At 31.4% G+C, this 23,039-nt stretch overlaps 1 protein-coding gene across 1 annotated transcript in view; it reads left to right on the forward strand.

Moving 5' to 3' along the window:
* LOC140435052 (protein turtle homolog A-like) overlaps nt 1-23,039 on the forward strand; it is a 580,999-nt gene that overhangs the window by 322,379 nt on the left and 235,581 nt on the right. The window contains exon 3 of the mRNA XM_072523739.1: nt 22,903-23,013. Within this exon, the coding sequence (XP_072379840.1) occupies nt 22,903-23,013 (111 nt within the window). The remainder of the gene's footprint in view (nt 1-22,902; nt 23,014-23,039) is intronic.

Here is a 23,039-nt window from a genome sequence, read left to right on the forward strand (position 1 = left end):
TGGGGGTGAGATTTAGCGAGTTCCCATCATAGTAAATTGTAAGGTCCCAAAGTGCTTTCTCGAGTATAGTTTCGATTCCTTCAAAGGTACTGTTCTATACAGCCAAAGCAGGGTCGTCAGCATACAGAAAGTGCTCGGCAGTTTGAATGATTGGTTGGTCTTGCGCACCATTCATCTGGTTCTAAAAGCGGCTTTTCATCCCCTTTCCATATTTTCTGTAATGATGTTACGACGCTTTTGAATTTTTTTATCTCATGCCAATGCTCTGATCTTTTTAATGAGTAGCAAAATAGTAGCTATACAAAAATGCAAGAAGTGTCGTTAAAGAAGGAATCTTTATATCTGAATCATTTCCAATAACAAAGGGGCTTAAACAAGGATGTTGTTTATCTTCGACTTTATTTAAAATATATATTTAATCATCGCTAAAGCAGTAGAGGAAACAAGTATCCGGAATGACAATAGACATCGGCGGTGGTAAATGCCTAACAACTTTATTTTTCGCAGATGATCAGGTAGTCGTAGCGAATGATGAGAAAGGCATCGACTACCTGTTTAAAAAACTAAAGAAAGAATATGAAACATGGGGCCTCAATATGAATATGTCAAAGACAGATTATCTTAAAATAGAAGATGATGAAGAAGATCTAGAGTTAGAAATTAGAAACACAAAAACATGCAATGAATACAAATATCTCGGATCTATAATATCTAAATAAGGCACTACCAAAAGAGACATCGAAAACAGAACGCATCAGGAAAAAAAAGCGGTAAACATTCTAAACTCTTTACTATGGTCTAAAGATACTAGACAAGAAACGAAATTGACAATCTATCGAACCTTGGTAAAGCCTATTATAACTTATAGGGCAGAAGTTTTTTCAGATCACGAAAAGATAGAAAAAGAATAGAAGTAGTAGAAATGGATTTTCTAAGGAGAGCGTGTGGTGTATCCAAAAAAGATCATATCGGAATAAAGATATAAGAAGGAGGACAAATACCGTATATTCCAGTGTAGATAGAATTGAAACGAGACAACTAGTGTGGTATGGTCACGTGAAGCGAATGAATGAAGATAGATGGCCAAAGAAAGCTTTAAATTACATACCACAACAAAGAAGAGGGAAAGGCCTTCAGTTGCCTGGGAAGAAAATGTGCGGCACATAATAAGAGATAGAGCTATTAAAGAAGACGAATGGATGGACAGAAAACGATCTTTTGCTATTTCGATGACAGGGGTCTACCCATTCTGCTTATGTTTGTCAGTGTGCTTTCGAGGTAATTAAGAGTAAGTGATCTTTGAACTTGAAAATAGATTTCCATGTGTTACCATGTGTAAATAAATACTAAATACTTTCCCAAACACTAATAATAACTAATAACGCTAATAATAAGCCTATAGTGAGCCATATTTTTTGTGATAAAGTGTACTACATGATATCGTTGATTGGTTATTCAATCAACGATTATATTTAAAAATGGACTGGCATTTGCAAACAATCATCATAAGCTAGTATTTCATCTAGAAGTCCAAAGTTAGGATTTTACATTCGTTTTTATTTTTAATTTTGCACTGTGTATTTCATTTGTATAACATTTTCAGTGTACTCAGAACGTAGGTATATGTTTATTTTAGAAAAGTAAACAAATCAACGATATTGCTTTGGAGCCAGGGACGTACCAGTAGTAATAGTTATGGATCCAAAATTTTTACAGTGATTTTCTATGTACAGAACTATCAAAAATTACTTCCCTGTATCTTAAGATTATCAAAAATAACTTTAATGGAATTCTGTATTAGTAGTTCTTGAATGTCACTTATACAATAACATTTACAATTTTAAACAACATTTGAAGCAAATAAATGGGTACTGTTATAAATATGATATTGAAATATATATGCTATTCCTAGATTATAAACAGGCTTTCGATAGAGTAAAAAAGAAAATGATTACAAAAGTGCGAGATCGAATAAAAACACAAAAAAAACTCTTAAAGCCGACTGAGATGACGATGAAAGAGTCCAGAGTAGCAATGGTACAAAGTCAGGCTGGGAAAGAAGATATAAAAATTAAAAAAAAAAGTTAGATAAGGGGATATCAGCCTTACTCTTTATAGTAGTACTGGATAATATTATTACCAAAACAAAAGTGCCAGGAAGGAAAATACCAATAAAGTGGTACCAATAACAGCGTACGCAAACGACGTAGTAATAGTAGCAAAGGGTACAGAAAGAAGAATATTCAATATAATAGAAAAAAATCAAAAGTAAGAGGTTTGAGATTATATAAAAAAAGAACTAAATATACGCATAATAGCAGAAACAACTACTTCCAATCATCGTCTTTCAAAAATAATCAGTAGCTTTAAAGTATTAGAAATTATAGTTTCATGACTAAAGCTCGGATTATAGGCAAAATGCCTTGTTTGCCTATTATAATTGTTTTTTGCACTTTTTGCCTTTTTTCGTAAGTTCAGCCTATTTGTGCCTTTTTTAAAATTTCATGGTACTACCCATGACATTATTCTATTACTAAACCATTCTATAATAAAATTTTGGCTCAATAATAAAATATCAATGGTTTGTTTATATAACAGATTTCTAGGAAAATGTACCTGATCGAGACTTGAGGGTTAACTATTTGGAAATCCCTAAGCTTTATTAGTTTATTATCAGTTGTACAGTCGGTTACTGTATCAGAATTTAATCACAAATTGCTATATCCTAGTTTAGTTTTGTTCCGTATACCGAAAAGCAAAGAACACGGTTTAAAACGTTTTAGACATTTGTGTGAAAAGACGACATCTAAATTAAGCCTATGGATCGCACCTTATTCGGAACTTTCTCTAGAAGGAGATGGAGCATTTTGTATACCATGCGGCAAATCGGTAAGTTTTATTTTTTTCTCTTTTTTTCATAAAACATAACTAAATTCTAAAGCGGCTTTAAAATTCTAATTATTTTTTTTTTTAATTCTCAGATTTCAAGTGGAAAAAAGTACTTTATTGACCAGCATTGTGGAACCTCATAAACGTAATTTGGAAAAATTAAATTCCTCTAAGTTAGCCCAAATATCTCTGCGGGATAGTTTAAGCAGTTCAAAAAAAAAAGGAGGAAGACGCATTTAAATTTGATTTATGCCAGATAATGATTGCATCCAAGATTCCTCTATATAAAGTTAAAAAAACTGCGAGAAAACCTTATTTAGTTGCCGTTAAAAAATTGGAAAAAAACAAACAATTTAACAATAAGTCGATTTATACAAGATAGTTTAACAAACCTCTTTTTACCCAACGCTATATCAGTGAATAAAATAGTTTTAATGCTTTCAGATGCTGCGGCATATATGTTAAAAGCTGCTGTTAATTTAAAGATTTTTTATCCTAATTTAATTCATTGCACTTGTGTAGCCCACGGAGTAAATAGAATTGCTGAAGAAATAAGAAATCTGTTTCCGTTGGTAAATAATTTTATAAATTTTATGAAAAAAGTTTTTGTAAAGGCTCCGTTGAGGGTGCAAATATGTAAAGAAAGACTTCCCGGTGTCCCTTTGCCACCTAAACTAGTAATTACAAGGTGGGGAACCTGGCTCGAAGCAGTTTTTTTTTTACTTTGAACACTGCAATGAAATAGAATTAGTTATGTAAGAATTTGATGATGATATTTCCGAAGCCATTCGAGAAGCAAAAAAAAATATTAAACAATCCAAAATTGAAACAGGAACTCGCTTATATCAATGACAATTATAAATTAATAGTTACCACAATTACCTTATTAGAAAAACAAGAGATAAATTTATGAGTCAGTAAAATTAATAGATAATTTAAAGACGAAAATTAAATCGGCACCTAGAAGTATCGGTCAATTAATTTAAAAAAAAAATGAAATATGTTTTCCACAAGAATGAAGGTTTTTCGTTTTTATCTAATGTTGCTAAAGTTTTGAATGGGACATTTTCCGAGGAATTTCAAATTATGCCAGATTTATTATCCGCTCTGAAATATGCTCCAGTTACATCTGTCGATGTCGAACGTTCGTTTTCAATGTACAAATTAATTTTAAGTGATCGAAGACATAGTTTTAAGACCGAAAATATTGAAAAACATTTAGTTGTTTCTATTAATGATAAAATTGTAAGTGGTTACAATGTTTAATTATTAATTTACAGTTATTTAGTTACTAGTTTATTTATACTAATGTTATGATTATGATATGTAAATATACCTGCCTTAAGTTAATATTACGTTAATTCACTTTGTACACTAAATAATAAGTTATATTCCTTTATTGCCTATATTTTGCCTAAATGTTAATATTCCTGCCTTTTTTAATAAAAATCTTTGCCTATATAGGCGCGTTTTTCTTCAATTTGTGTTGCCTATAATTCCCAGCTTTATTCATGACATCCCCTAACCTCGACCCCTATCGACAGTCGTAACTATGAATATTTGTAACGGTACTATTCGTAATACCAATACCAACATTTAGTTTTTTAGCAAATTTAGCATTACTGGATGTAGACGAAAATGGTTTTTGCATACTTTCCTATTGTAATATTTTTATTAATTTAATTTATTGTCTTTATTTATTATCAAAGGTTCTACGTTTATAACACTTACAAGTTTATTTAAAGTCTTTATTTGTACAACGTAACAAATTATTTCACAATAATAATTATATAATTTATTTACATTTATTACAATATGCGCGATACATTTTAAAAACTCGACGCGATGTTATTTTCAGACTAACTGTTTCAAACAAAATTCCCTCCTTAAATATAAAATACAGTTAATCGAGAATCCCTTCGAGTTCGGACGGCGACTCTCTCGTAAATTCAGGTTCTCGTAAATACGAAAAATGTTTGTATTTTGAGAACGATTTCCGAAGTGGAAATTGAAACGTCAATAAACGTACTTCAACCTTTCATTGTGGCTTATTCCCATTTAAATAGTAATTACTTTAAAATGCCACAAGAAAATAGCTTCAGAACAATAGAAGAAAATATACAAAAAAGAAATAAACATTAACATTATGTCATAAATTCCTAATAACATTAAAAAAAAGAAAAGGAGTAACACATTATAATGTACAAAGTTTATAAACATATTAAATAAATGTTCGTCACGATTAAATTATGACAACTTGCTTTTCCTATTCTATTCTATATTCTATGTTCGGCTTCCTTAATGTAGGGATATCATTTTTTAGTATTTTAATTACGATATAATTGTCCCCATAGAAAGTCATTTAGGAAATAATTCCAGTTGCCAAACACCCTAATAAAATAACTGGAAAGTAACAAGAAAATTAAAAGGATATGTTTGAAACCCGAATGCGTATATATAATGTAGTCAGTAATAAAGTAACTCGCCTAGCCATCTGTTTAAAATGTATAAAATGATTAAATTATAATTAAAGTTGAGGCTCAACGTAATGAAATTCTACTTCAGGTTGGTAAATTCATTTTGGAGGCGCTACAACAGATTCCTTGTGTCTCACTTCAAGCAAAACGCTGAATGACATAATCACAGTTAAAGTTATTAAGTCTAAGTGGATAAGACGTCTCCCTTGATAAGGGGCGTCACTAGACAACCTTTTAGAAAGGATAGGGTATACAACTTTCTTAAAACTGGCGAAGAGTTAAAAGCCGTCGTGGTTATTTTTAGTAATCCATACTTGATTTCATTTTAACTTTGAAGCTATTAACATACTGTAGTCAGACAAAATAATTAACAACATTAACTCTATTTAAAATATTGAAAAACAAATATTTATATTAACATGTGCTTTGATATTGTACCGGGTGGTCCAATAAGCCGATCTCTCGGTTATATATCAGAAACTATTCATGTTATAACTTTAGGAGAAAAAATTCCTTGGTAAAAGTGGCCATGAGAAATCGCTGGAAATAACTTTTAAGTTTCTGGGTTAACCGCTAGGGGACGTAACCTGTGAAGAAAACTTTGAAAACCAGTTTTTGGGAAATATGACCAATTAGACCAAGCGTTAAATAAGGAAACTAGAAAGAGGAATAAATTCTGCACAAAGTTGTTCAAGTACTTTTTTCAAATAAAAGGTGAGGGAGAGTGTGAAAGTATTTGTGGATAAATACCTATAACTTTGGTTTGGATTAACCGATTTTAATGAAATTAGTGTCATTAGAAAGGGTGTGGATGATTTAATCTACATCTACTATAAAACAATTGGATTTAGTTTTAATTGTCATGGGTAGAGGGTACATTCGAATAGAAAAACTTAAAATTTGTTTTTCTTCAAAATGTTTATTGTAAATACCTATTTATTGTAAATTATAATAAAACTGGATTAAATTCGTAACAAAATGGCGCAAACCGCATGTTAATAGCTTTTGTCGAACTCGAGATATGAATAAAAATGCATAAACATAAGTAAGTATAGTATTGACTCACCCTGTATTACAAATTAAATTAAAAAATAAGTCAGTAGGCACTTTCAAATTTTTTTATAGCAGAAAAATCTTAATATTGATACCTATTTTGACCATTGTTATTTCATATGATTAAAAATAGTTTTTTCGAAATTAAGTAGGCTACGACAATGAATTTGACGGGGAGTTCATATTGTTTATTTATTGACAGCAGTCAAAACATTGTTAAGAAGTGTTATATTATAATTCTAATTGATGATTGCACTTTTTTCAATAAATATTAATATTATAGTAATTAATTATCAGTACTAATAATTCGTGATGAGGATATCAAATGCAGAATTGTATGATATGATTGGAGTTTATTTCGAATGTCACCAAAATGCCGCTATTGCCTCACGTATATATATTCTGTAAGATATCCTGACAGGAGACATTATGGCAGAGAACTATTTGAAAGAAAGGCAAGAAGATTAAGAGAAACTGGTAGTTTTTATCGTCCTTGTTTTAAACGACGTAGTAGAGGTATGACCGAAGATAATTCAATCAATGTTCTGGCTTTAATTCAACAGAATCTACATATAAGTAGTCGGCAAATCTCTATAAAATGAAACATACCCAAAACTACTGTTCTAAGGATTTTAAAACATTATTGGTTGGTTTTTCGTATTATAAAGTGAGCGTTTAGGTCAGAAACTTGGAATTCCCTTTAAACTTTACATTCAACTGTTATTTTAATATTCATATAAAAACAGCAACACGGCGATTTTATCCTTTTATCCGTTTCTTAAATACTTATGCACGATTTATCTTGTGAAAAAATTGTAGATTTTTCAAGATTTTTTGAGTTTTAGTAAATATAGTGGTTTCTTTTTAACCAATATTGGTTTTTCTGTTTTTTAGACTGCATCCTTATCATGTAGTTCTCCACCAAGCTTTACATGAGAGAGATTTTGATGTAAGGCTGGATTACTGCAATTTAATGTTAGGTCTGCTAGAAGAACAACCGCATATCATGTCAAAGATTTTGTGGACAGACGAGGCTTCGTTTTAATAGTGGGGGTGGAGATAATGTGCATAATATGCATTATTGGGCTGAATAAAATCCGCACTGGATACATGAGGTGCAGGTTCAAGGTAGATGGGGTCTTTGTTTGGTGTGGTATAGTTGATGGAAAGATCGTAGGTCCATATTTCTTTGATAGAACTTTAAATGGCGAAACATATTTGGATTTTCTGGAAAATCTGTTGCCTGTTTTATTGGAAGATATTTCCTTACAAACAAAAAGAGATATAATATTACAACATGACGGGTGTCCTGCGCACTTTTCCAGACGAGTTCGAGATTATTTGTATGCAAGTTATCCAAATAAATGGATTGGAAGGGGAAGTATATTTTCATGGCCAGCTAGATCCCCAGACTTAACATGTCTGGACTTTTATCTGTGGGGAAGATTGAAGGACATAGTGTACCAAACTCGACCAACCACGCGAGACGACATGAAACAGCGCACTATAAACGCAATAAATAGTAAAAAGGATATCAACAGCTGAGATCGAAGCAGCTGTTATATCTACGCGCGAAAGATTACATCTTTGTGTGGACAACGATGGAAAACAATTTGAACATTTAATTGGACATTAAGTTTTAATGATCGAGATATTTGTATGATCTTTCACATATTTAATTTTAACATATAATAAAGGGTGAGTCAATACTATACTTACTTATGTTTATGCGTTTTTATTCATATCTCGAGTTCGACAAAAGCTATCAACATGCGGTTTGCATCAACGTATTTGGTTTGCCTAGAAAATTTATCGACAAAATATTTTCTGCGAAAAAAATATTCACTCACCTCTATGCCCTTCGGCCACGTCTGTGGTTGAAAAAGAATATCCTTCAATTCTGCATCTGCCGTAATTCTGAAGCAATTGGATCCATTTATTTTGTTCTCGTACAAAGTGCACGGGAACTCATGTCCGTAGAACTTTGTTTGTTGATATGTTTCCAATTTTTCTGTACTATTGTTGATACTTTGCGGCATAAATTCACACTTTGTCTTTTGATGCTATCTGCTCACTATCGCTGTTATTACTCACAACTTTTACATCCGACCGAGGCTGGTTGACGTTTTGAAAAGACTGTGGGGATCATTCATTTTCAAACTTTGTTGTGCCTGCGTTAATGCACTTAAGAATTCTTGATTTGTAATTATTGTTATATTATTTTTACGTGTCTCTCGTATACTCTTGATTTTTTTTCCATAATGTTTAGCGACGGAATTTGGAGGATGACCGGCAACACTGCTTTGTGTGTTTGTATTTGGCATATTTATGTTTAACCTCCAAATTTGCTGAGTTTTGTAGGAAATTTATAATATAATCCTGATTAGTTCTCTGATAATACTTTACCACTTTATCACTTGATTTTATGTCCAAAGGGACTTTCTTTTCAATTATTATCCTAATTAAATCACTTTAATTTAATTTATTCAATTCTTTCTTGACTTCTTGCTGCCATGCTGCCAATGATGTGCTAATATACATTTGCTTATGACAAAATGCACCACTTGGCCGGAAATTGGAATTTAAAAATTCCAATTATCTTAAGTTTATTTGAAATATTAATATATAATGAAAATTTGGAAAACTATAAATTTGAATATCAATAAAAATCCGTTAATCGGATATATTGGCCTCAATTTGGGTCCTAGAGTTAAACCGTTGCCCTTTTCTTGCATAAAATTGGCCGCTCGTTCTTCTTCCATGCTCAGAAATTTGCTACATCGAACGGTTCGTGAGCAAAAATGCCAGTTGAATGCCCATATGTCCTCAAAATTTCGTGAAAATAGAAATTCAATATTGAGAAGAACCTTTTGGGGCACCATATATTTGTCTATAGAATTGACTTTGGAGGATAAAATAAGTGTTGAACATACAATATTTAATGGATATAAGTGGTCTTGCTGCATGTGGTTTACAGAATGTTCAGGGTTTCGTCTATAGTACTTAATGTTGATAAAAAGTGACTCGATGTCGAAACACTAGAATGTCTGAAGATAGGATAGAATCAATCATTTATTTATTTTTGCGAGAAGTTGTGTTGTTTTGACCAAATATTTTTGCAATAGTTTTGAAGGATAGTTGATAGTTGGATATTCACTGACAATGTTAGGAAAGAGAGGGAGAGGGAGAGTAGAGAAATATACAGTTGCACTTCAGTGTTGCTATTCTCTCTACAGCATTATCCACTCCTGATCTTCGTCGTAGCTGGCGGTTTGGGATCTTGTCCCATATTAAAATGCCCAACATAGCACGCTAAATCACGCTTTGTGCCACACTGATCTTTTTCAGTGTTCTTGTTATAGTCAACGCTTTCGCTCCATTAGTCAGTATTGGCAATATACATTGAATAAATTTTTCTTTTAAGACATATTGGTATGTCGGACGATTTGAAAATCTAATTTAGCTTGCTAAAGCTTGCTCAAGTCAGTCTTACAAGACAGAGAAGCTCAACGGTTTATCTTTTTTTGTGCGAATCTCGTAACCTAGGTATTTATCGGCCATTTCCTGGTCTATGGATCTTGTTCCTACGGCCATCTTAATCTCTAATTACAATATTTGTCATGATCTGGGTTTTACATATATTTAATTTTAATCCCGCTTCTAGGGATGAAAGGTAGAGCTGATTTAAAAGTTCTTTGGCTTCATCTATCCTATCAGCTACTATTACAATACCATCTGCAAACCTCAGGTGGCTAAGCTTTTTTCCATTTATGTTTATGTCCTTGTCGGTCAGTTTTGCCTTTTTACATATTATATATTCCAAAAGCGCAATGAACAGTTTCTGTGATATGGTGTTTTCATGGTGTACTGAACAGTTTCTGTGATATGGTGTTTCCATGGCGTACTCCATGTTGTATCGGGAATTTCTGAGTTTGAGGATCACCCACTCTAACACTAGCTGTTGCGTTTTGGTATATGTGTTTAATTATATTTATATCATCATCATAAGTGACTCGACAATCCGTTGTGGATCTTGACCTGCTCACAAAGAATTCGCCACTCCTGTCGATTCCTGGCAACTTCCCTCCATCTTCTAACCCTTAGAATCTATAGGTCTTCTTCCACATCATCAATCCATCTCATTCGTGGTCATCCTCCGCTTCTTGTGCACTCTGGTTTTGAAAATGTTATTCTCTTCGTGTATTCGTGATCTGACATCCTAGCAATGTGTCCAGCTCATCTAAGTCTCTGCACTTTAATGAATTTCACAATATCTTGATCGGTGTATAACTAATATAGTTCAAAGTTGTATCTTCGACGCCATAGCCCATTTTCATTTACGGCCCCAAAAATATTTCTAAGAATTTTTCTCCCAAAAATACCAAGAAGTCTTTCATCATTTTGAGATAAGGTCCACGTTTTAGCCCCATATATCAAAACCGGTCTTATTAAGGTCTTGTATATTATATTAGGGAGACTATTATTATATATTATATTAGGCTTTACTGCACGTTTTATATTTTTATTTTTTAAATGTTTCTGGAGATAGTGAACAGTTCTGTTTGCTATTGCTATGCGTCTTTTCATTTCGTCGCTTGTCGAAATTATAGTTATATACCCATAGTCAATCCGGCATTCTGTCAAGGCTTCCAACAGTTTTTGTTGATTTATGGTGTCAAAGGCGTTTTTATAATCCACAAATAATAAAGCTACTGGTTTATTAAATGCAATACATTTTTCTTACTTTATCGTGTCCGAACATGTCATTCATAAAATTTCGGTCCAAGTTTTTCACAGTTTACATCATCTTGGTCGTTTTTTCCCCATTTTGCCATGTTTGATTTTACTGGAGTGACCCCCGTTCTTATCCTATTCATAGTTTTCCACGTTTTAAAGTCTAGGAACTGGCCGGTCCATTGAACCTGGGGAAGAGGAAAATACTCAGGCGGTTCATCCTGCACTGTTCCAAGGAAGCTTTTCCTAGATTTTAGTCGCTTTTGTGGTGTTCGAGCTTTGTATAGGGCATGTCGCTCGTCTGCGATCTGTTTAATTTTCTCTATGTGCTCTGCAACGCCTCTGCGTGTTGAGGGTTCTGCATCTAAATCCACTGCTTTATATAGATTTGAGAGTGGCGTTGGTTTCATGCACCCCGTTACTATCCTGCATGTCTCATTTAGCGCAGTATCAACTTGTTTGGTGACGTCGTCAATAGTGTTTACTTTGTAGTTGATGTGGCACTATTGATCTCGTGGAGGGTCCTTCCTTGTTCCTCTTGAAAAATACATTTTTTTATAAGGTATGTCCTTGTTAAGTTTTATTTCACTTTATATTTGAAATTCAATTGTAATAATAATGAAACTCATAATCTAGTATGGTAGCGACAAAAAAAAAACGAGACATTTATTTAGATTACACCACTTTTATTTTTTTGTTTTCGAATAAAACAACTCACGTTTACTATAATATTAATATATATAATGGTAATTGCTTATTTCATAGAAATGTTATCTATTTTGACATTTAACTATATCGATTAATAATGTTTTTGGATTATTCGTATAAGCTCACAATATATTCCAAATTACTAAATAACTTTACTAAATATTAATTCACAAATACGGATATTTTATGCTGTATATAAATTAGTTTATTTGTTTAATTTATATTAGATTTAGTGATATAATTATGTTTTTGTCAGTTTAAATAAAAGGATTATTTTTACAAATACTTCAACGTGTTATATTAGTTGGAAAATGTTATTATCTAACAGTTTAACAGCTAAAGAGTTTTTTATTTACAAATTTTACATTTATACTAGGTGGTCTGATAAGTAAAGCTCGGATTATAGGCAAAATGCCTTTTTTGCCTATTTTGTCTATTATAATTGTTTTTTGCACTGTTTGCCTTTTTTCGTAAATTCCGCCTATTTGTGCCTTTTTTAAAATTTCATGGTACTACCCATGATATTATTTTATTACTAAACCATTCTATAATAAAATTTTGGGTCAATAATAAAATATTACTGGTTTGTTTATATAACAGATTTCTAGGAAAATGTACCTGATCGAGACTTGAGGGTTAACTATTTGGAAATCCCTAAGCTTTATTAGTTTATTATCAGTTGTACAGTCGGTTACTGTATCAGAGTTTAGTCACAAATTGCTATATCCTAGTTTAGTTTTGTTGCGTATATCGAAAAGCAAAGAACACGTTCTAAAACGTTTTAGACATTTGTGTGAAAAGATGACATCTAAATTAAGGCTATGGATCGCACCTTATTCGGAACTTTCTCTAGAAGGAGATGGAGCATGTTGTAAACCATGCGGCAAATCGGTAAGTTTTATTTTTTCTCTTTTTTTCTCGTCCCACAACATAACTAAATTCTAAAGCGGTTTTAGAATTCTAATTATTTTTTTTTAAATTCTCAGATTTAAAGTAGAAAAAAGTACTTTATTGACCAGCATTGTGGAACCCCACTTCATAAACGTAATTTGGAAAAATTAAATTCCTCTAAGTTAGCCCGAATATCTTTGCAGGATAGTTTAAGCAGTTCAAAAAAAAGGAGGAAGACGCATTTAAATTTGATTTATGCCAGATGATGATTGCATCTAACATTCCTCTATATAAAGTTAATAACCCTGGTTTTAAATACTTCTTCCAAAAATATCTTAATAAATCCTTACCGGACGAGAGTACATTGAGAAAACATACTGTGGAAAAATGTTATGTGGAATGTATTTTAAAAATTAAGCGGGAGTTAGAGGGCAATTTTTTGTATATTATCGTGGATGGAACGACAGATGTATGCGGCAGGTATATAGCTAATTTAATGATTGGAATTTTGAACGAAAACTTTGCGAGTAAACCTTATTTAGTTGCCGTTAAAGAATTGGAAAAAACAAACAATTTAACAATAAGTCGATTTATACAAGATAGTTTAACAAACCTCTTTTTACCCAACGCTATACCAGTGAATAAAATAGTTTTAATGCTTTCAGATGCTGCGGCATATATGTTAAAAGCTGCTGTTAATTTAAAGATTTCTTATCCTAATTTAATTAATTGCACTTGTGTAGCCCACGGAGTAAATAGAATTGCTGAAGAAATAAGAAATCTGTTTCCGTTGGTAAATAATTTTATAAATTTTATGAAAAAAGTTTTTGTAAAGGCTCCGTTGAGGGTGCAAATATATATAAAGAAAGACTTCCCGGTGTCCCTTTGCCACCTAAACCAGTAATTACAAGGTGGGAAACCTGGCTCGAAGTAGTTTTTTTTTTACTTTGAACACTGGAATGAAATAGAATTAGTTATGTCAGAATTTGATGATGATATTTCCGAAGCCATTCGGGAAGCAAAAAAAATATTAAAAAATCCCAAATTGAAACAGGAACTCGCTTATATCAATGACAACTATAAATTAATAGTTACCACAATTACCCTATTAGAAAAACAAGAGATAAATTTATGTGAGTCAGTAAAATTAATAGATAATTTAAAGACGAAAATTAAATCGCCACCTGAAAGTAACGGTCAATTAATTTAAAAAAAAAATGAAATATGTTTTCGACAAGAATGAAGGTTTTTCGTTTTTATCTAATGTTGCTAAAGTTTTGAATGGGACATTTTCCGAGGAATTTCAAATTATGCCAGATTTATTATCCGCTCTGAAATATGCTCCAATTACATCTGTCGATGTCGAACGTTCAATTTTAAGTGATCGAATACATAGTTTTAAGACCGAAAAACATTTAGTTGTTTCTATTAATGATAAAATTTTAAGTGGTTATAATGTTTAATTATTAATTTACAGTTATTAAGTTACTAGTTTATTTATACTAATGTTATGATTATGATGTGTAAATATACCTGCCTTAAGTTAATATTACGTTAATTCACTTTGTATAATAAATAATAAGTTATATTCCTTTATTGCCTATATTTTGCCTAACTGTTAATACTCCTGCCTTTTTTAATAAAAATCTTTGCCTATATAGGCGCCTTTTTGTTCAATTTTGGTTGCCTATAAATCCGAGCTTTACTGATAAGTAATCTTTGAAATAAACAACATGTTTTTCTAAGAAAATTCTTTTGCTTTATTCGCTGTATTCTTCTTTTAACTGAATATCACGATTTCAGTGACTTCTAACTTCTTTACGCCATTTCAATAATACTTCATTACCAATAGTAATTTGTTTCGTCAATTATCTCTTTAGTCGAGCTGATTTTTTTATTTACGAGTCATCTCTTTAGATTTGGGAACACATAATCATCGGAGGGGGACAAATCAGGAAAATAAGCTGGAGGAGAAAGCAATTCGAAGCCCAACTTATGGTGCATTGTCCTGGAGAAACAACTTTTTTTTTTCTGCATATGGGGTTGTTTCTCACCGAGTTTCTGCTTCAGTTTGTCCGATAATGTACAATAATATTAATAGTTTTTCCTTGTTTAAGATAGTCAAGTAAAACTATGCCTTTGCGAACCCAAACTACAGTCGACAAAATCTTTGCGACCCATTGAGTCACTCTTGATCGCTTCGGAGCACTTTTGCCGGCTTGAGTCCCTTGTCGTTTGTTCATTCTGTTCTTTGGAGTAATAGTTGATCCAGGTTTCATTTTCGGTTGCCAATCGACAGCAAAAGTACAACGGATTGCGCTTTAAAATGTCCAACACTGCTGGGCACACGATTATGTTTGAGCAATGGTCAGCAAGCACAGCACCCCTTGCTAGAAAAAATTTTACTTCAGTCGTCAGAGACGAAAATGCCACTGATCCTCTTAAAAATTATACGAACAAGCTGAGTTTTGCCAAGAATATAAAGTTTATGATCTCAAAAAATACAAAAAAGTTTACCACATTTACCTTCGGGCTTTCCCTTAAAACGTAACTGATGATTTTAAACAAAAATGTTTATTAGCACTTTTTGTGTATAATGAACCGTTCTTTCTCAAACAATGCTTGAAGCGACCTTCGATTTTAAATGTCAGTTACGCGCGCGAAATCAATGTTCAATGAAATTTGTATCAGCTCAAGGTGAAAATTCGAATCTTTTGATTCGTGTTTTATTAACAAAAATCGAGATGATTTTTAAAGGCAAGGAGTTCGGCTTTCGTATGAAATTTTGGTGTTTTGCTGCAAATAAACTCAGATTTTTTAAAGGTGTTAAATAAATCAACGTGGCGCGATTTTTCCATTTTTTATAATTCTCATGAGATCATTACAAGCTATCACTTTCATTGACTGACCACTACGAAGTTTTGATTACTAGAGCCTAACGTTTAAAACCTGTTTCATGAAATTTTAGTTTTAAGTTTTGCCAAAAAATGTGAGGCATTTGAAATAAGCTTAAAAAACGCTGGACTTAAACTTTTACATAACAAACGATCTAAAATATTTAAAACTTTTTATTCAAATATACCAGTACGTTTTTCAAAAAGCTAAACTTCTGCTATAAACTACATCCAAAACCGTCTTCTTGGAGGCATTTCTTATGACGTGCAATCGTTTGTAATGTAAAACATTAAATTCTGTGTTTTTTATTCATATTTTAAATGCCTCACTCTTTACCTTTAAAACACATATTGATTTTTGTCGATAGGACACTTGGATTAAAAGATATTGAATTTTTACCGTCGAGCTGATACAAATTTTATTCAACATTGATTTCGCGCGCGTAACTGACATTCAAAATCGACGGTCGCTAAAAGCATTGTTTTTGAGAGTACAGTTTATTCTACACAAAAAGTGCTAATAAACATTTATGTTTAAAATTATCTCAACTACATTTTTATATTAAACATTATTTTCTACGGCGTACAGATTCTTGATAAATCGATTTTTGTTTCTTTTTTATCCCCCTAAAAAGTAGTTAACTTTTTTGCATCTTTTTTGAGATTCCAAAATTAATATTTCCGGCAAAATTCAGCTTGTTCGTATAATTTTTAGGAGTCAACTCTCTAACGACTGGACTATAAGTCGACGTTGTTCCATCAATTTCAAAATGTCTTCTGTCATCTATTGGTTTGTCTTGATTAAGTTTCTTCTATACTCATTGTCTATGGAGATGTTATTAACTGGGTTTTTAAAGTCATTCCATAGTTCCTCTGGATCTTCGAGTTGTTCTCCGATGTTCTTTATTCTATTGTTAAATTCTTTTTTAAAGTTATCTTTAGGCTTATATCGTCAAAATTAATTATATTGGTTTTTGGTTTTTGTCGTTGGATTTGTTTTAACTTTAGTTTAATATCTGCTACGAGGGGTTGGTGATCCGATACAATATCTGCTCCAGGAAAGTATTGTAGTGACTTTTTTGACGGCATTTCGGAAGCGCTCACTTACAAATATACAGTGATGAGTGCCTTAAGAACCGGCAAAATAACGCAAAAGATAGAAAATATAATACGTTGTGAAATAAAAAGAGATGAAAGTAGTAGAAGTGGGAAATAATCGGTAGAAACCTATAATTAGTAGACTTCGGCAAATATGCATATTGCATATTTTGCATATTGTGCATATTTTATGCAAATATTTCATATTTTGGCATATTTGTATAAAAGTTTGCATAAAGTGCATAAAAGTTCAGATTTTTATACTGTATTTGAAAATTTTTAAACATACCAATTTATTTCAATTCTTGTATAAAATTTTGTAGTCATTTTATTCAAGAAATGATCTAAGTACGTAATCTCTACAGGTACAAAACATTTACAATTTCAAAGAAGATCAATTTAAGTAGCCCTCAACATTCTTAGAAAATCTCGGTCACTGAGGCATTCAGTTATTGGATAATCGCTAAGCGTTCGCTCATTTGCATTTTATGATCTAATCCCCAAATCTATCTACAATTTATTGTATCTTAACAGCAGGTAAACGGCTAATAGTTTTGTTCCTAATTTAGGGATTTTCCAAAATCTCCCAGTTTATTGAATTAGGTACCTAAACATTTCTAATTTGATGCTCAGATTTGTAAATCATTTTTGTTTTGATATTCAAAGCGTAATCACTCGTTGTGCGTAACAAAAAGGAAGATTGTGATTTTATAATGCCTAAAACAACCAGTGCTTCAACTTGGATTAAACCTTATAAAGAGCTGTCTATGGATATGGGAAAAATCTACTGTTCAGTCTGTGGCAAAATTGTAAGTATCTAATATTTTCTATTAAATATCTAATATTTCATACATACAGGGTGTTTCCAAATGACACTTACAACGTTTGACTGTAGATACTTCTCGAAAAATTGAACAAAACGATATAGTTAATGAGGGGTCAAACTTATTTACTTTTCGAGATACAGGGTGTTAAAATTAAAAAAAATTAAATTCTTTTAGTTAATAACAACAATAACTTTAAAACCAATAAACGTATTTACTTGAAATTTAGTACTCGTAGGTTGTTTTTAAATGAAAAATAGCTTCCTTTAGTGAGAAAAAATTGTCCATGGTACAATACAATGGTGTGTATTTAGAAAAATTTTTCACCTTTACTTTTTTTTATGAAGTCAGCTATTCTAAAACACAATTATTTTAATTGTCCTAATTGAATTAACAAAAAAAAACTTTTGTTGAATTTTAAAATAAGTTATATGATGTACTAATGGTTAGTAACAAAAACTAATTTGTGGATTAATACTGCATTTAAAACACTTAGCGAGTGTTTTTTTTCCAAACCAGTTATTTGATTAACCAAAAACACCTTGTATATTTTTATATTTTAAAGGTTGGGTTAAAATAAAGGTTTTTATTTTTATTTATAGATAGCATGTGAGAAGAAATTTCAGATAGACCAACATGTGAGAACTGCTTCACACATTGCAAAAAAAAGAAAAATAGAAGGAAAACATCAAACTTCAATGGCTAAATGTTTCCAATCTACTTCAAAAAAATTAGATGAGCAAGAAACTTTTAATGAAGACTTGTGTCGCGCATTAGTGTCTGCAAACATACCGCTTTCAAAATTAGCAAATGTAAATTTTAGTTCGTTTCTAAAAAAATATTGCAAACTTAATGTTCCAAGTGATCGGTCTCTAAGAAGAAATAATGTGAACGGGCTATACTCGTCGGTGTTAATTAATGTTAAGGAAGAAATTGCAGATAATTATTTTTACATATCTGTAGACGAAACCACTGATTCCTCAGGAAAGTATATTGCTCATTTATTGATTGGTGTTCTTAAAGAAGATACCTTACCAAAATCTCATCTTATTTCATGCCAGCAACTTGAGAAAACAAATGCTTTAACAATTTCGCGTTTTATACAAGAAACATTAACAACTTTTTTTCTTCCGACAACTATTCCTTCTAATAAATTACTGCTTATTTTATCGGATGCTGCTCCTTATATGGTGAAAGCAGGACAAAATTTAAAAATATTTTTCCCAGATTTAATACATGTTACTTGTGTAGCGCATGGATTAAACAGAGTTACAGAGGAAATACGAAAAAAGTTTCCTCTTGTAAATACCATGATATCCAGTGTCAAAAAAGTATTTCTTAAATCTCCTATAAGAATTTAACTTTATAAAGAAATGCTACCTAACATGCCTCTTTCACCACAACCTATTTTAACGCGATGGGGAACATGGTTAGAAGCAGCTAATTTTTATGCAGATCATTTTGTTAAAATAAAGAACATAATTGATACGTTAACAGATGAAAGTTCCCAATCTATTTTGGATTTTAAACAAACTTTTCAGAGTAACTTGCTTCAACAAGAACTTTCATTTATAAAATTAAATTTTAGTTTTGTTCAAAAAACAATTACTCAGTTAGAATCACCGAAACTGTCATTGTTCGAAAGTACAGCATTAATAAAAGAATGTGCGTCATGTTGTCGGAACGTTAGAGGTAATATTGGAAAAGATATTTTAAAAAAATTTGAAGCTACTATGGAAAAAAATAAAGGTTACCATATTCTTTCTGAAGTAGTCAGTGTTCTAGCTGGAAATATTTCGGAAACAATTAATTTAGAACCAAATGTTTTGGTTAGTTTGAAAAATGCTCCCGTTTTTGTTAGAAAATTTTGAACACCACTTGGTCATTTATTGTTACCATAATTCTAAATAAGTTTATTCATACTTAAAAATGATGTAGTTACTTAAAATAAATGTAAATCTTAATGAATAGTAGGAAATATTTAGTTATGTACACTTTTTTTTTAAATAAAATTGTTACTATTTTACGATTTTTTTATTTATTTGTATGCATATTTTTTAAAATATTTGCATATTTTCGGGTAAACACGTGCATATTTATACGCATATTTTCTACATTTTTATTTGCATATTTGCCGAAGTCTAATAATTAGCATTATAAATCGATAGTCTCACACCTTTATGTCATAATTATTATGGGTAACGTATGTGTGACGTATTTCCATTTTTTAATTTCACATAAAGTAAAAACTAATTGACCACAATAAAGCAAAAATGTGAATAAAATAATTTAATTAATAGTAATTATTTAATCTAAAGTTTTAAATTAATAATCAAGAATAATTTCTACTATGATGTGAGGATTTCGTACACTCTTGTCACGGAATAATCACTATCCTTCGTGGATTAGTGGTAAGAACTCGACACAGACGTCGCAGACGATGAAAGTTCAAAACCCACATGTGGTTTTCTTTTTTTTTTTTTTTTTTTTTAATAATTTGAAATTATGCAGAGATCGTCTTGCTTAAGTAAAAATTCTACAAAATTAAAAAAAATATTGTAAATAAACGTATTTACAATATGTTCAAATAAGCCTTCATTAGCAGCAGAACAATAACCCAAACTGTCACTAAAGAAATATAAAAGTTTGATGGATCAGAGTTCAAGTCACGATGTTCTCATGCAGGCGTTCAGGGTTCAAATCCCACAAGAAGGTTTTACTTTTTTAAAAATTTGAAATTATGCAGGTATTATATCGTTTTGCTTTAAATCACTAGACATTTATTTCAGTTTTTATTAGAAGTGTTTATAGTAAAACATGAAAATCTTATTAAAAAAACAATGTCGTACTTTCGAAAATAAAGTAATAATTCTTCAAACATAAAAGAACGTTCTAAATAAATGTACTTCCAAAAATATTTAAATAGGTAGAAATTCTATAAAAATAAAAAAAATTATTCTAATGAAATGTATTTAAAATAAATGTTCGAATAAGCCTCCATTAGCAGCAGAACAATAACCCAATCTATTATAAAAGTTTCGTCTAACATTAGTTAATGTTTCTGGACTAATACCTCTCATTGAATCAGAGATCTTTTCTCTTAATTCTTGGAGAGAATTAGGCCTATCGTCTTCAATTCCATATAGCTTGGACTTGATATATCCACACATAAAAAAATCACAAGGTGCAAGATCAGGTGATCTTGCAGGCCAAAAAATATCTCCGTGGCCACTAATCAATTGATTAGGAAAAGTCGCACTGAGATATTCACTGACGATGCGAGAATTATGTGCGGGACAACCATCGTGTTGAAACCATATGGAATCGAAAGGTATTGGTAAATTACGAAGGGCTGGGACAATTTGATTTTGCAGAAGTTCCAAGTATTTCCGCCCAGTCAACATACCGTCTATAAAAAATGGACCAATGACATGATTCCCTATTATGCCTCCCCAAACATTTACTTTTCGAGGACGCTGGGTACGAGCGACATATATCTGACGAGGATTTCCTCGAGACCAATACCGAGCATTCATTGGATTGTGACGGCCCTGCAATGAAAACGTACATTCATCGGTGAACAAAACGTTCTCTAAAAAATGTTCATCTTGATGTGACATTTCCATTGCAGTTTGACAAAATTCTAAACGTCTATATTGATCCCCAGAGAATTGTTCGTTGGATTTATGAAGTTTATAGGGACGGTATCCATGTCTTTTCAAAATTTTACCTACTCTAAATCTTGAAATTCCATATTGTTCTCCGAGAGGAGATGTTGATTGGGTAGGATTTTGCTCAATACTTGCACAAATTAAAGTGTCCCTTAGTTTCAAATCTGGATTTACCTCCCTTCGTCTACGAACGCCTCTTGGAGTGAACACGGATCCATAAGTAAAAAAATTACGTATAATAGACTGAATTGTTGATCGTGCTGGAGCCGGCCTATTTGGAAACATATTTACAAATTGTTATCTAATCATGTTGTCTGATAATCCATTCACATGCCAGACAACAATTTGCACTTTTTCCTCGACCATTAAAACCATTTTCACGAATTGTTTTTTCAATAAAAAGTTTCTGTTTACCGTGCAAAAACACTTCTCGGTATGATATTATTTTTGATGGCTTGATGATTTGGTTAGCTGTAAAGCAGGCAGCTGTTCGCGCGCATCCATTACAATGTTGTTAATTGTTTTAAAAATCATTACCTGTACAGAGGAATTTATATTAACACTGAGAATTTAGTGATGGATTTGGCATTAAACAGTCTTAACCGGATTATTTTGCAATCACAACTGAAGACTATAAAACTGAAATTGAATTTGAATTATTTTGTATTTCTATTTTTTAACATTGGAATAAGAATAAACTGTAAATAATGAGTTTTTCGAAAACTTTTTACCCAATATGTATCATATTTTCTATTATTTTTTGATTGAATAAAACAAAAATTTTATCCTTGGTGTAAATTGAACCTCCAATCTTCTTGTCAGTAGACCACGTCTCTAACTATTACGCCAATTCTACATACAATAATTGTTTTGGATTGAACATACCTAGCTTTAGTTTCATCAAATATTTCAGTTAAGTTATTTTTATTACTAAATAAACTTAAAGATTTATAATTTAAAATCGCTAATAATTAATGTTTTTTACTATAATATATCTTAATTTATTGAATCATTTATTCTAACATCAGAAATTATTAAAATAAAATATTTTCGAGGTCATCCGTATAATTATGACTGAAGTGAAATAGCCACGTCAAGAACTAGCCTTATCTCGTACTATCTCACAACTTAATCTGTCTTCTATCCTTTCCGCTATTTTGCCGGGTGGTAAGGCACTCATCACTGTATATTTGTACTTGTACTTTTACTTATACAAACTACGAGAGTAGTTTGGGAAAACTGGGAATTCAGTGGGAAAACCCTGTTGAATTTGCACTGAATAGGTACTCTTATTCTCATATCCATATGTCTATTTTTTCTTCAAATAAAATTACTAGAATTTTAAAATTTTTCCTTTTTCCCCCATTTTTATTTCTTTTCTTTTTCTTTAACTTTTTCTTTGGTACACAGATTCCTCTGATACTACATTAAAGAATTTTGTCGCACCCTTCGGTATCTGCTCTATTATTTAATTGTTTTTATTACAATTATCCTATAAATTATTTCATTACTTTAAGTATTTATCGGTATTTCTCATAAATAATTTACTAATTTTTTTGTTAATATGTTTAGTATATTATATTTTCGATTTAAAATTTTATTAACACCATAAATATATAACAATCGTTTAACTTTCTAATCATACTAAATATTTTTGTTACAGTTCCCCCACATCAACTTCTTATATACGACAATTCCGGTAGAGACGTAAATCATACCGTGGGTCCTTTAGAGGAAAAAACAGATCTGATCTTGACATGCGAGGTTAGAGGAGGTAAGTTCTTGTGTAGTCTCTTCTAC

The sequence above is a fragment of the Diabrotica undecimpunctata genome, chromosome 2, assembly GCF_040954645.1.
Source record: "Diabrotica undecimpunctata isolate CICGRU chromosome 2, icDiaUnde3, whole genome shotgun sequence".
NCBI lineage: Eukaryota > Metazoa > Arthropoda > Insecta > Coleoptera > Chrysomelidae > Diabrotica > Diabrotica undecimpunctata.